This window comes from Saccostrea cucullata, unplaced genomic scaffold (assembly GCF_032062105.1).
Source record: "Saccostrea cucullata isolate Sc308-1 unplaced genomic scaffold, CSIRO_AGI_Scuc_v1 ctg560, whole genome shotgun sequence".
Lineage (NCBI taxonomy): Eukaryota > Metazoa > Mollusca > Bivalvia > Ostreida > Ostreidae > Saccostrea > Saccostrea cuccullata.
The window spans coordinates 89,071-105,135 of record NW_026927138.1 but is presented as its reverse complement, the minus strand read 5'-3'; the positions used below and the strand labels follow the sequence as shown (position 1 = coordinate 105,135).

General features: G+C 32.7%; 1 protein-coding gene across 1 annotated transcript in view; it reads right to left on the bottom strand.

Moving 5' to 3' along the window:
- The window catches only part of LOC134273545 (uncharacterized), a 29,678-nt gene extending 14,095 nt beyond the window's left edge, over positions 1-15,583 (bottom strand). Inside the window, exons 1-14 of the mRNA XM_062755738.1 lie at positions 15,544-15,583; positions 14,894-15,060; positions 13,485-13,589; positions 12,961-13,087; positions 12,345-12,673; positions 9,671-12,201; positions 8,523-8,704; positions 6,954-7,104; positions 6,453-6,622; positions 5,629-5,799; positions 3,481-3,669; positions 1,706-1,839; positions 1,389-1,562; positions 934-1,041 (exon numbers count right to left, since the gene is read on the bottom strand). Of these exons, the coding sequence (XP_062611722.1) occupies positions 934-1,041; positions 1,389-1,562; positions 1,706-1,839; positions 3,481-3,669; positions 5,629-5,799; positions 6,453-6,622; positions 6,954-7,104; positions 8,523-8,704; positions 9,671-12,201; positions 12,345-12,673; positions 12,961-13,087; positions 13,485-13,589; positions 14,894-15,060; positions 15,544-15,583 (4,578 nt within the window). The remainder of the gene's footprint in view (positions 1-933; positions 1,042-1,388; positions 1,563-1,705; positions 1,840-3,480; positions 3,670-5,628; positions 5,800-6,452; positions 6,623-6,953; positions 7,105-8,522; positions 8,705-9,670; positions 12,202-12,344; positions 12,674-12,960; positions 13,088-13,484; positions 13,590-14,893; positions 15,061-15,543) is intronic.
- Positions 15,584-16,065: the final 482 nt, after the last annotated feature.

Sequence of the window (16,065 nt, the reverse complement as noted above, 5' to 3'; positions counted from 1 at the left end):
TTGAAATCTACTTGTTCACCTGTCTATAAAACAGGCATTTGTTGCTGTATATTTCACATATATCAGTTAATATATTTTTTGGATATTAACAAGTTTTACAGCTGATTTCATGAAGCCTTTAATTTTAGTCTAGTTTACTGATTCTTGACCATTCATTTTTAATGCAGTGTCTCGAATAGCCCTTGTTTTCCAGCTTCCCACGATGAAATAATACGATGAAATGTGGTCACACAAACTGTTATCAATTCATTAAAGATTTAATAGTGAGAGTATGTAATATGACTACCATGTTGTATGTCATCGAGCTAATGACATTATTTATTGAACGCCCCTCGTATAAAGCTACAACCATTTGAAAACTTTGTCCTTTGTATATGTAGGAACGTACTGGCAGCATTTGAACATTTTAATCTCATTTTAGACATTATCCTGCCTGCACACATAATTTTTACGTAGTGCTATGCTCCATGACGCTTGATGACGTTCCGAATTTTGGCTGTGTTTTTACGCGTTGATCATTTATAAATGGCTATAAAACTTTCATATACCCTCCAATTTTATTCAAAATTTCTCCCAGTGACGTTTCATAAAACCTTTAGCGACAGGTAAAATATCATAAATCTCTTTTCGCTAAAATTGTGCAATTTTTAATTTCAATAAAGAGTCTATGAGATGTAAACGTGCCAAAATGTAGCATGCTCCGTGAAGCAAGTTTTATCAAAATAAAAAAGCTGTATATTTTTAAATGATCACTGGACAGCACCAAATTTTTGGATATTTATTGGAAAATAGGTTTAAGATTTTATCCGGAAAGTTTGACGGGTTTTATGGAAATAGCGCGCTCACAATAGAACTTGTTCGCGAACTTTTCTAACACCCCTCGAATTTACAAAAGGAAATATATAAAAAAAAATCTTCATTTTGGCAATGTACCTGCATCAATTTTTCCTGGGCTGGTTCGATTGGTACGTCCTCAACTACCTGAGATTGCCCCACCACTCCAGAAAATAGGTCACTTGTACTCGTGACAGTTCCATTCGGCTTTAAAACCGAGAAGTACATGTTTGTCAATAGTATCTTCAAAGTTCTTCAATTTGGTTTGAAATGCTTTTAAAACAATACTTTAAATTTCATAACAATATAGATTTTGAAGATGGTAGTTGTATGTAAATTTATTTATGTTTTCAAACTTCGATTTTCTACAAAATACTAAGCTTTTGTCGATAAAACTACATGTATACTAAAAGACACACCTATTCTAGTCGGCTTGTCACTGCTTATTTTTGTATACCATTTTTTTAGCGAATAAAATCTCAATGAAATTCGCGAATAATATAACAATATATCCATTTCAATCTGAACATTAACAAAATTAATATTATGTTTACCTCCAAGTGAGCAGACAAGTATATTGAGGCCGTTGATTGGACAAGCCTCACCACCGCCATACTGTTTCCGCCAGCCTCTGTTATTGTGTAGTTCCGGTCAAATACACCAAACAGTGAATCAAGGGACCCAGTGTCCTGAAGATCAGCTGGAACCAAGCTGGAGTCTGGCACTACCTGAATATTCATGTTTTTTATGAATATTCATTAAAATACATGACGTCTTGTATCAGTTTGAGAGTAACAAGTTCTGAATTATTTGACTGAATTTAAAGGATTGAACAATAAGAATAGAGCTATATTTTCTAGAAATTTCGAACCGTGACTTCTGTATTGGGATGATGGTAGACGGCAAAATCACCATATCTATCATAAATTCGAACTTCAATTTCTATTTTGTAGTTTAGTGTCTCACTGCCCACTGGCAAAGGCAGTTCTGTAGCCGTGCTCTCACCTGTTACATGATAAAATGCAGACGTCATTTCACAACTTTAGATTTTAATTTTATTTTCTGCGGAGATATGAAAGACTAAGGGCTATAAAGATCCATTTTGAATCAATGAAAAAAATATATGTATTTCCAAAGTTCTTTCACATTCAGATTTGATCTGACAACGAAACTATTAAATTATAAAGTTATTTAAGGTGATATCTTTTTCATAAGTTTAATCTTATTTTGTATTTTATTGCCTCCTCTTGGATTACTTTGCAAGTCATAGCAAAGTGAAATGGCTCTGCTGCTCTTTTTTTAATAAAAATTTCCAGTATGCAATTTTTTTTCTTCAAATCTATAATTACTTTATTAAAATCCGTAATCTCAATTGTAAAAAGGAGAAAAGGTTTGAAGGAATATTGTCTTCTTTGGCAGACGGTATTCAGAGTTAAGGTAGGATTCTTCTCGGGTTTCTGGCTAGATGAAATATTCAATTAGACTAGTATATTTGCATATGCTTTATATATTTAGATGTAATTAGGGATTTAAAAGACCATATTTTTCTTTCCTCGTCACAATTGTACAGTTTTAAATATAAATGGCAAACTGCTTTTGAAAACTAACAGGGACTATATTTTGGCGGAATATGGCGTATGAAAATATCTACTTTTCTGCCTCTCAAAATTATTATAGAACTATGAATTAAGTTATAATTTTTACACAATCAAAGACTTGATGAAATTTTCAAATGTAAGTTAAATTAAAAATAAGGGACTAAAGTTTTTTTCCAACTAACTAAAACTATATAAGCTTTAAAAGCTTCCAATCTAAGTGCCGATGTTAACCAAAATCTGTAGAAATTATTTTTTTTCTCTCTTAGTAAACGATCAAAACTTTTTTTTTTGTATCATTTTGTATATCTTTATTTGACAACCTTACCATGTGTGAATACCGGAAGCATATAATAATAATTATATATCCTTTAAAAAATAATAAATATATATCCTTTAAAAAATTAAAAAGTAGAGAAAATTCGGATTAGCCAATATCCATTTTAGTTAAATTATATATGTCAATTTGGTCATAAGAACTAATAGGCCATCTATGGTATAATATTCTAATGCAAAAAAAAAGAAACATTCAATCTTTTGAAATACAAGTAGGGATCACATGATCGGCAACATTATTTTTTTTTTATTCTTAATGTCCATGCAAAAGGTAAAGACCTTGACCTGATCTTGTTTCTAATATAAAACGATCAAATTTAATTTCACTGATACCATCACTTTGTGATATTGTCTTCTTGATTCTGTGAAAATTTTATTTATTTTTAAATACATGTACAAGGAATATGAGAAGAATCCTACCTTAAAGTAATTTACAGTTTTTCGAACACTTCTCTCTTTTGTAATTGGTAGAAATACATGACGTGAAAACTTTCAATTATTTCATTGGTTGAAAGGATGTACAAGGCATGGGGTATAATTTTCTGGTGATATTATTTTCGTAACTGTATATTTGATTCTAAAAAAATCAACAACACGAAAAACAAAGAAAATTGCAGTAAAGGAACACGACACTATAACATCTTTTAAAATATCAGTTTAGTATTTAAGTTTTTTTGAGACGCTACGTATTCGACAAGAATTGAATGATACTCACTTCCTCTAAACAATGGGACGGCTCCACTGTAGTATTTGCTTGATCCGTCTGTTTCCGGGATATATGCCACGTACTCGTAAACTAATGGCTCGTTTAAGGTAGGGTCGCGCGTTTCACTCCGTTCAGGATAGATGCCTTCGTCTCGCCATTCCTCACAATTGACCGAAAAGGAGCTCGTGGATGCATTGCCTGTGGTGGATCGAGAAGACGCAGTTTAACAAAAAGGATTTTATTATACTAAAGGTTCTCAAAAGACTTTGTGTTTTTCTAAATAATAAATTCAATTCATTTTGATTTATCAAAATTATCTCTTTTCAGTGAAATGAAATCGTCTAAACTTTTTTCTAATGTAAATTTCTTTTTATTGGTAACCAACTCTGAAATAATATAATTATACTTGACTGAAACTGAAAAAAAAATGAATGTCTATTTGATGCATCATGACATTTCTATCATTATTTATCTAAGGCAATAATTTGACAGGTTGTCTTTTTTCTGCAATAAAAACTTTTTTTTGATTTTGGAAAGTGCATTTAGGGTGTCAATCCAAGGCCATCATTTTAGCTCCTGCTTATACGAGTATACCAGTATTTATAGAGATATTTAGACAGTATTCAAAATAATCAAAACAATTACTATTTCTCTGTATTCACTTTTTCAAAGATGAAAGATATTTATTGATATTTTGGAGAATATTGATCAAAAAAGTTTATTTTTATCCCATTACTTATCAAATGTTTGTCTCCATTTTTTGTTTAGATAAACATAAACTACTTAAACAAAGTAAACAACACCCCATCCCTGCTTAATTCACCATAGATTCCAAATAATGCTCAAACATTAAACAAAAAGTCCATTCTTATGGAGAAGTGAATTGCAGGTTACATGAAACTGAATTAAAATTATATAGCCAAAGTTCATTTCATTTTATGCATTATTGAAACTCCATGCTTATTGATTGTCATATATACTTTTTTACTTTATGATGCCAGACTCCTACGCACTACAGACAATGAAGTACATCCGGTACTCATGGGAATCTGGGCCTAATCAATTTTGTTTAATAGCTGGTTTCATGCTTTGGATTTTTGGAAAATTTATGGGCCTAATCAATTTTGCTAAGCTTTATTTTAAATCTTTGATTTTGAAAAATTAGTAATGTACTTGGAAAGCCATCTTCAGTTTGTGTGTTTTTGTTTTTAAAATGAACTCTTTATAGGATGAGAGTATCTTCAAAAAAAAAGATGCAGTACAGAAAATTTCATTTCCTGAAGGAAAATCATATGGAAATTTCTTTAATTCATTTCTATCTTAATTAATATGAAACAAGTTTCAGTAACCAAAGGATTAAGAGTTTTTTTTTCTCCTACAAGCTAAGACCAGCTATGTGGTCCTTGAACTCCGAATAAAATAGCATGTTGTATGACTTATAGTGATAGCAATATTCTTGAAGTTTGCTTCCTGAAGTTTACTTACTGTATATTCATGAAAAAAGTCCATTGTAAATAAGTTTCATTATGTGAACAACGGGGAGTCTCCTTTAAGTCTGTTTTTTTTTCAATTCTGGTGTGGCATGAATTTCAAGAAATTAGTAGAGGGCTATGGCTGTTTATTATAAAAATCGCACATTCATCGATGAAAAATACTAGTATTTTAATATACGACCAACTCAGCACCACCTCGAAGCCTAAACTCAGAATTGTCTGATTGGAAACACCAAAAAAAAAGTTTTTAGAAAATACGTGGTCATTCTTTTTTTTAATGAATTTCGTGTTGAAATTGATAAATTTACGACAATTTCATATAGGGATTATAGGACATTTTCAAAAAGAGCGGGATTCTTTTTTCAGAAAATATAGATTATCATAAGATTTACTTTAGCTTCTGTACTAGTATATCAAAACTTTATTATCTATTCATTTGTAAAAAAAAAAAAAAAAAAAAAAAAAAAAAAAAAAAAAGAAAGAATGATTAACTGAACATTGAAGTTTGTGTTGTTGATTTGTTATTAATTTGATATAGGAACCCTTCTAAAAACGCATTTCAGTATTTATAATAGTTTTGGAAGAGTTGACAAAATACATCATATGTATCAAAGTGTTATAAGTTTTAACTGTAACCGTTTTTTAATATAAATACATTCTTAACCTGTTTTAGGCATGGAATAGCACGTCCCATTATATGGAGGATAGTTGACAGTGATGTCCCAAACAGCAAGCGTGGGGTCCTTCTCATTGGAGGTAACGTTCACACTCAGGGCATACTTTTCCCCAGGAACCAGTTGGTTCGCCTTCAAGGTGATTGATGCCTCTGTGATGGCTAAAAAGGTATATACTCAGATATGTTAATGATCATAAAAAATGTTACTTTTTAAAATACTCTTTAAGTAAAAGCTACTCCATCCGTTCAAAACATATTGGATATGGTTATCAGGATGTTATCGTTATTTTTCTGTTTCTGATGAAAGATTTTTTTTTGCAAAAGGAATGAATTTAGAAATAACGTATACACAATTTCAATAGAAAACAAGACGTTTCATCTAAGGAAGAATAAGAGTATTGAAAAAATAGCATGTAAGTGGTTAAAAATTTTTGCAGTCTCTTGAGTTGTAACAATTTTTTCCCATGGTTTTGAAAATGCATTATCCATGATATAACAATTTATTTTTTAAAAAATTGAATGGAATGGCTGGACTTGAATGCTTTGTACATTGGCATTCCTCAGTCGATGCTTAAGAAATTTTTTTTTCACTATAGTTTTTATTTAATGACAAAGATCAAATTTAGTACTGTTATAAAATTAATTGATTGACCTCTCCTGTTGACATTTTAAAATCGAAATATATATTGATTATTTTGAGGCTTTCGAAAAGAAAAGGACTTTTATTTTTATCAATGTCACAGTACTAATTAAAGAATGCAATTATGATTTTCAGTTAACGAAATCAATGAAGAAAATCAATACAGGCTTACGTGTGCTTGTCATATTTATCAACGACGGTATATCCTCGTATGTCCTGTTTAGGTAGTGTTGGAGACGCCATTCATATTTCAGTAAGGTTTCTGGTCCACAATCGTTGCAGACGGCAGTAACACTTAATGGCGATGTCACGGCATGTTTCTCCAGACAATTTATCGAACACCTAGTGAAATTATTATAATTTTCAGAAATCATTAGTAAAATGGGTTGGAATTTATATCTAATTAAATAACTAAAAAAGGGGGGTTTTAAATTTGAAAAATGGGGGATATGAAACATATGGAGATAACGAACAGTATTCAAGATCAAAAATCCATAACACAATGTAAAATAGGGGCAAAGCAAACAGTTTTAGATCTCAAAAAAAGTCTATGAACAATTTTATCTGTGAAGAGAGCATATACGTGGACCCCTGGAAGAGGTAGGATCAGTTGCCTTGGAGGAGTGAGCGTCCCCTGTCGAACGACCGTTCACAACCGCTGTCGTATACTTACACAACGCTGATATCATGAGGAAGAGTGGAGACGACCTGTACAAGTTGTGTAAAATAAGATGTCAGTTCGTCCTTTGCTACCGCTACCGTGATGATATAACCGACATTTGGAACTGTAAGGGGAATCGTTTGTTTTCCGGCACCAAACACACCTTAAAAGAAAGATCAAAAGTAAAATACCCATTCCACTGTCATAGCACTACATGATTCGTATCTACATTAACACTACAACATAATATACAAACTGTAGCAAATTATAAGTTTGGAGTGCGCATGCGTATTGGCATGTGTTTTATTTCTTGGACTGTTACTGTAAAAGCTTAGCATGGAAAAATGAATACAGACATCTTAAAACTGACCTTCAAAGAGGGTAGCTATGACAGTTACTTCACTTCATTCTGAAAGTTTAGAAATGTCCCGAACTAAAAAAAAATGTTAGATCTACTTTTCCATTCAATATATAGGACCCATCTTGGTGATTCTTTAACCTCCGAACTGTTCGAAAACCTTAAGTTTGATCGTTAGACTGTAAGGTTTAGGCCAGGAACTACTTAGTACATAGCTGTCTAATTCAGAAAGAAACGAAAAGATTCAGAGCGCACTTTAAGCTTGAAATCAACCCACCGAAGGAACTAATCTGATAATTTGTAGGTCGTGAATTTAACTATGGATTTCACTTAACAAAAGTTTTGATTATATGCAAGAACGTTTTTCTTATTTGAAGTTTATTGTAGATAAATAAGTGAGAAGGAGAGACACTTTCTGTAAAGACGTGATACATGCAAGAAAATCATAATTTAGTCCAATTTCACAATGTTGAGAAGATGCTGTAGACATGGTTATGAAATATTAAATCTGGTATTCATTGTTTTTTCTTTTAACGAGGCTGGGGGGTGGCAGCCATTTTCAGACTATTTCGATCTCCTTTAAATGAAGAGCTCCATATAAAGATATACAAAAATGATCAAATTTTAAAACTAAAATGTATGAATTTTTTCTTTGCCAAATGATAGCTGACAGCTTAAGATACCACATCTTAAAATATAAGTTAAATCTTATGGTTAATTTGTGATTAATTTGTTGACCCCCCAGCCTCCTTAAATGTATATTTTTTTTTTACTCTGAATGGCATTTTAACACATTTATGCCTATGAAATGTTCCATTTATGTTTTGTTAAAATTAACGATCTAACAACAAGCTATTGTATTCTACTTCCTTTTTTTAATTTGCATAAAATCTGATTTACGAAATATTGGAAGCTTCTTGTCTGTGCGAGTATATTTTAGATTTTATTTAAAACATTCAAACCAGTCTCCGATTTGGCCGTATCATGAACAGAAAATCCGTCATGGCTTGAATTTTCGTTATATCCCTAAGATTTTGCACTATAAATAGGTATAAATTCTTATACCTCCAGTGTCTGATGTGTTTACAACTTAAGTGTTTCGTTTGAAATTCAAATCAATTTCTGTTTTGGCCTTATCCAAAATAAAAAAAAATATCTAATTTTGCTTGAGCCTTCGTCATAGCATATACATTGTGTACCAGAATTGTTTTAAATGCTTTTACCTCCTGTTTCTGACGTGTTTCCAGCTGAAGTGATATTTGACGAGTTTGAAACACTGTGATATATTTCCGAAAACAAACTTCTGCAATCACTATCAAGGCCTGGACCATATGTCATGTAATAGTTTCGGCCTCCGTTGCTGAGATATAATTCGTCCAAGTGCACGATATTCGGCGACGGAACTCTGAAAAGAAATTGTTGAGGGATTACTGTTTCTCTGGATACATCAGACATACTGGATGCACCCAAATGGAATACTACAAGTAGATATGCTTTTATTTTAGAATTGTTTTTGGTTTGGCTTGATTTTACATTGTAGAACGTTGTTTTACTTGGCATAACAGTCAACAATAGAATAACACTTAAAAATGTTTGTTTAACGTGCCTTTGGAAAATTTATTTTTCACTCATATTGGGACACAACTACTCGCTAGTATATACTCGCCCATAAGTCGACCCGCCTTTAAGTCGGTTGTATTCAATAAGCTAATATATCAAAAGATCCATGAAAAAGAGACAAAAATGTCTTTAGAATTAAATAAGAAAAGGCCCAGAGCGGGTTTTGACCGGTAAACAGGGAATGCTTATCCTCCTAGACACCCGATTCCCTTCAGACATTTATTGGAGTCCGTGTTTTAAGCCTTGTAGTTAAGTCACCCTATTGATCAATCACCGTTCGTTATTTGAACTTTTTATAATGACGGTTTTATAACATGGTATCTGATGCCAAATTCAATTTACAATGAAAATCATTTATTTGACACTAAAAAATCCAGAACAGTTAATAATAGTTTGACAAAGTCAGCTTGAACAAATCCTCGGAAAACTGCTGCTTGATACGTGCCTCATCAACAGACTCCAAAAGAACATGCACCTTCAAATTGTCGAGAATTACAGAGATACAAGTATCTTTACCAATAAAATGACCAGCAAATGATTGCTTTGTGTTTAAAAAGAATCAAGAAAAGATAATCCGGACTTCTATAAAGGTTGTTCAAATGTCAGACTCCGTAATTTTCATTATGTTACACGACTCACAATGCTGCATACAAACATAGGGAATACAAAGAAATTTCTTTCAAGAAAAAAGGTCAAATAAAGTCCTTGCAATATATTGTTACAAGAATATAATGAAATAAAAATGACTTACGTGTTGCAATACCAAGTAAAAGTGAGTTCGGAGTTAAAACCGTATCCCTCCTGAACGTCGTACGATTCCGTCAGAGCATCCAGTTCTATCTCTCCTGACGTCACTGATGCGATGTATTTAGACCCTCGTACGATATGTGCATACGGTTTTGGTTTTTCAAACTTCACAAAAGTGTATTCTTGCATCCAGGTTCCATCTAAAGTAACATTCAGGCTAACTTTATACAGGCCAGCAGGCACGGTGCCTTTCGCAAATCGGATGGATCCTGTTGGTTTGACTACCGGAGTGTATTCATACACATCTTCATCCTGGCCTGTTACGTTATAAAACGTCCATCGGTAGTCCGGTCCTCTTTCCGGACAGTACACTAACATGCGGCTAGCAAGATCGATGTCTTTCGAGGTCAAAACAATCATTGGAGTCGTTCGATTGGAATACTGTCGATCAAATATCCCATTGATGGAGAAACATTCGTTTTGAACAAGAATGATTGTAGAATTCACATAAGTATGGGCAAAGTTCTTACAATGAAGATTAAATAGATGAAATCCAAGAGTGAGGTATTGATAGTTATAAATGATTGGATTGCCATCTGTGAGATTTTTTGTCCTTGAATGGATAGCTTTATCAATTCGATCACCGGAAGTAAATTCACATCTTATGTCTAATACCGGATCAGCACCGTTTGGGACTCCAAAAATAAAAACCGCGTGTCCAGGTGGTAGTTCCAGCTCTGAAGGAACAGTCATATTTATCCCCTCAAAAACGTAGTCAATTCCTACATGATATGGCAAATAAAGTATCTCAGTTAGCGTTCCATTGCTTGCGATGACTTTCGGCAAATATTGTCCGCGATGTGGGTAGATTATAGAAGTAGATACGGGATTCCCTAAAGTTCCTGTTAATATACGTTGTGCTATAATCAAATCAACTTCGTAGACAGCTGTTCCCAATAAATCTTTTGTGGTGAAAGTTATCGTGTCTTTTGATGGACTACCTTCGTAAACATTTGCTGAAAAATTTGCTACACCCATTTTAATGGAAAATGGAATTGTTGCTTTTTCAGAACCGTATTCTACTGTGAGAGATCCTTCATAGAACCCTCTGTCTTTATATTCGTGTGGACAATCAAATCTTGGACTATCAAGTTCAAGTAAGGAATTTTCATCAATTTCATCACCAAACTTCCATATAAATCTTACTCTTGGTGGAACATAATTCATTTGGTACAACTGAGCACGAAATGTCACGACCACTGGAATGCTTCCAATTTCCCCAAACGGCAGCAATTCTGTAGCATTACCTCTGAGAGTCATATTCATACCAACCTCTGGCGGATGATTAACAACTACGTCATTAATATCGAAATCTCTAATGGTGACTGTAGCTTCACTTCTCCATGAGCTTACTAGATTCCAACATTCAAAAATCACCGTTTTTGTCTTGGGAGTAAAAACGAAAAAAAAGAAACCATTGAACGTGTACGTATATGTTTTTGTCACAGTTTTGTTATAATCAAAGGTAGTTGGCTCTTCAAATACTTTATCTTCGAAATCAAATCTACATGTGACATTCGTTGGCGATGGTTTATTTACTGTCATTGTAATATAGAAAATAGCTAGACCGTCGTCCCTCGGGAAATCTCCCCCAGTCGGGTTCATTTCCAAAGTTGGAATTGGGTGTTGAGCGGTGATGTTGTATGTCTGGACGACGGCATGGAAAGGGTTCCAAGCAGTCATTATCACGGTGTAAACTGCCGGAGACGTGTAACCAAACGTCCATGGAGCAACATTATAGTCACTGTAGTAAATCGTGTCATTAGTGTTTGTCTCGTTTCCATCCCCATAGGAAATTGTATATCTGAATCCGGCGTTTGGTGGATCCAAGAACGTGAAGACAGTAGGTTCCCCAATGGTTTGCAATGATGAAGAATTTAGTGTCATATTTAGCTCGTCCCATGCATAAAATGTGAAGTTAAATTCCTCAAAGCCAACGTTATTTCTCACTTTTGCTGAAAGAGTATAATTGCCTTGAATAAGGTATTGACAAAGAAATGTCTTTCCACTCGTACTTTTATTAAAGCCTGTTATATCTTGGAAATATGGGTTCAGATATATTGTATCATTCTGCCCGTTCCCATATAGGACTTCTAAATACAAGTTTCCCATGGATATGACCTCGTCGATGGTAAGATTGTTTGATACAGTCATATTAAACTGTTCCCTCGTCTGATACAACCCTGGTGTGGTCTCAACTTGAAAGTTAGAGGGACGCCGAATCCCCATGACATTTATAGTTTTGTATTTCGCTGTCACACCATTTCTTGCAAAAACTGTGATATTGTACATGCGCATTTCGGTAAATTCAAATGTTTTCACGACATTCCTAACTTCCCCGTTATGAATTTCTATGCATGTTGTAATATTATGGTCGATCATCCATTCCATTTCAACATTTGTTCCAGAAGTAAGGGACACGAAAAATTCAGCTAATTCGCCTAAAGGTATGTATGACCCATAGGCAGTCTTTACCTGAATGATGATAGTGAAAATTAACTTTATGGAAAAAAAATTGTTGAATGTTGAAGCATTCCAAAGACATAAAAATAAAATTGGATAAAAATTAGGTACCGGTAAAATACGAATTAAAAATATTAGACTAATCTATAACTTACATCCAATCCTGCTATCATTTCTTCATGATAGACAATCAAGTCTTTATTTCGTCCAGTTCCTTTACATGGCTGAACTTCCGTTCGAAGCAGGTATGTACCGAGAGATGGAAACTTGGAGGAATCAAGTGTGACTTTTGCCTCTGTGGTGGTGGTCATGGACGAGGTCACCGTACTGTTGGTATCGAGGTAAGAAACGATGGAGAGGTCGGTACCCGAACTTTGAACTATGAAGCTGACCTCTTGTATGGAGTTGCGAGATAAATAGACAAAATTTTCAGAAAGCGATGATGGCTCCAAGTACGTAACAATACCGGTTTGTATGCTGCCATCTGATTATTTTTAAAAGGGAAAAAATTAATCTGACTCAATCTGGGATATTAGATTATCAGTGTTTTATTTTTAAGCAATATTGCCGTAATATAAAACAGAAGTGACCGAAATATTTGTTTCTCCAACTTTTTTTGAATAAGCGACTGTTCTTACCTCATTTATAATACATGTGTTATATATGATTAGACATAAATGTGAATTGTATATTGTTTTTGTACATTTCATGTCCTAGCATATATTGATTTAAATTTTTTATCTCCAAATATTTTAAGAATTCGTTTCAAACCTGCTATGCAGTCACACCCTTGAAGATCAACTTTAACTGTGCATTCCCCCACACATCCAGTTGGAACGATCCGGAAGTAAGAACCATACAAAGTAGGTGTTAGAGTGAAGGCACTGGCTGTCGAACTCTATCAAAAGAGGTCTTAAACTGAGTCCAGCTTGCATGGTCAATTATACATTATATAAAGAATTATTATTCTTGGAGAATATTCGATTTGTTGATCGTCACGTGGTCAAGAAATACAAAAAGTTGAAACATACGCGTGCATAACGATTTATGCAATATCGCTCGCTAAAATACAAAGGTGATTCAAGGGCTAGAAAACTAGAAATAAAAAAGATTCAAAAATGTATACAGGATATCTCTATGCAGTATAAACTAGGACGTCGATATCTGATACTGATATCTCGACACCTCGGATATCTCGACATTTTCCGACAGTTCCGCCAATGTTGAGATAACAAAGTTTACCAGTATAAAGAATTTCAATAGATTAAAATGAATTATTGTTTTAAGATACTTACCTGTTTATCCCAAATAACTCCGTCAAAGCTGGACAACACGTCATAGGAATTTGTACTTCCGTTGAGTGTCAGTGAAACAAATTTATGAGAGGTTGAAAATGTTGCCTGAAAAGAATGAAGGTCCTTAATTATTACCTTTATCTACATTTACCATTTAAGATTTCACCGTAATTTTTCATTTTATATCATCTCAATGCATCGATCGGGTATTTCAAATACCCATATTTAACAGCAATTTTCTTGTCACTCTGGGATTCTGGGATTCTTCTACATTTTGAAGGTTTTCAGCTTCGATATTTTGTTTCTTATTTTGTAAGCCTAAATAAGAATTTATTTTGTCTGCCTATTTTTCAGTGTCATTACATTGTCCCTTTTAGTTTCTTTTAAAGTAATTTAAATTATTAACTTTGAAGGAAAATCGAATTAAAAAGATAGACGTGCATATCTTAATATCAGTATATATAAAATCATGAGAAACATGCTTTATTCCGTTTTTTCAGAAATTAAATTTGACGTTTGATAATTTTCCATATATACTATAATTAATTATACATCAATTAACTTTGAAGGAATGCAGTTGGTACATGTAAATACACTCTTTCAAATACTTAATTAAATTCCATTTCTCAGAAATGGAATTCGGGCTAACTTTACTTGTACGAGACATCAAAAATCATACTTAAGTATTCTTTACAGAACGTCAGTCAGAAAACGAATGATTGGTTAAATTAAAAAAAAAATATGTTAAGCCCTGTTCAAGTTTTTTAACTTCCGTAATAGTACCTTCAACCAGTGCATGTGTTGATATTCTTTTAAAATACAATATCAGAATTGGGAATAGTTTTTTAAGTGCACTGACATTTCCATTAGTGCATTGTGTTGCAAAACTGTCTATTTTTGAAACATATTTGTTTAGTTATATTACCCGAATCGGTTCCCTATGAAGAAGAATTGCAAAACGGATCGATAATAAATAATTTATTTCATTAAAAAATTTAATATATTTCTTTCCTTGTTAGGATGAATGGTTGCAATAATTACTGAAATTTTACCTGACATGCCCACGTGAGTTAATTTTTTTTAGCACGAGTATTTATTTTAATTTCTCTATGTCGCAACCTTTTATTCCAGATATCCCTTTTATTATTTTACTACACTCTCATCAAGCTTGAATTTAAAAGGGACAGAATGAATTTTCAACAATTGGTAAAATGGTATTTTTCTTTAAAAGTATTCATAAAGAAATTTGCTTCGATTTGCTGACGAATTATGCATCTTTTTTATCAAGCATGCCAAAAATTAATTAATTATATCTGTGTCATAGAATTTTTGGTTTTGTATATTTTTTGTTGATTCAAATTATGTCTTCATACTTGTATTTTCTTTACTGAGACAAAATAATGACTTGCCTGTACGTATGGGTTGCTGTCATTAGCAGATGGAGTCCAATATCCAGGCTTACTAGATTTTATGTTAGCAGCACTTGTCTTTTCTGTGGAGGCGCTGAATGCCGAGTCCGTTAGGCTGTTTAGAATGTCCACATTGCATGCATTTGAAGTCCAAATGAATGTTAACCCTTTGTAAGAAAATGTAAAAATGAATGAAACTTATTAGTCATATTTAAGGCATAATTAATTAATATATATACTTTTTTAAAATAATTATGTTATTTTTGTCTTTCTAAAAACGTCGGGGGTAAACCATTGCCAAATCTCTTTGAAATACAGCAACTTCTCATTGAATCAATTTTCCTGTGCACGATAGTCCAATAAAATATTGTTTAAGGACTCTATTTTGTATTTGATTGAATTGTTGTTTGATGTAACAGTGAAATAAAACTTCCCAATTAAACAAAGAATTTGTGTATACAGCGTATTAAATTTGTATGATATCCAAAAAAAAAAAATTCTTAAAACATACATGTGTATAATAAATATTAAAAAAAAAAAAACATTGAAAAACCAGTTTTTGATCTAAATTAAAATTTTCAATCTTTATGATAATTATCGTTTTAAAAGTAGGACAGAAACATAAAATGAAAAAAAGTAATTTGACTTACAAAAATGTAGAAATATAAAGTTCCAGGGAGAACTAGTCATCTTTGTGTTTCACTGTCGTCTATTCTTCCTCATCTTTCCCGAGTTTAAATTAGGGACGCGATAATAAGTTTAAAAATCAAATATCAATTCTGGTCGATACCTTATTTTACTCTAAAATGTACCATGAGGGATGGCAAATAACCTACAAAACGTTTTTGTTTACAAAATTGAAATTTTAACAATGAAAATCGAAGTTCTTCCATCACGATGAAATATTGTTAATTCCGTTCTCGGTACAGGGCTAGATGAAAGAAATTTTCAAAACAAAATATTCTATTTCGTGAGACATCGAGTTTTTCAAAGTAATTGTCTTAGGAATTATTTAGCATGTAAATAATTTTATCTTTATAGATCGAAAAGGCTTTGAAATATTATGTTTCTTCTTTTTTATAATTTTTACTTAACATTGACTGATTGAACATGATTTAAGCAAGCGCGTCAATTAAAATCGAAATTTTTTAATAACATAATGACCTTGTCTA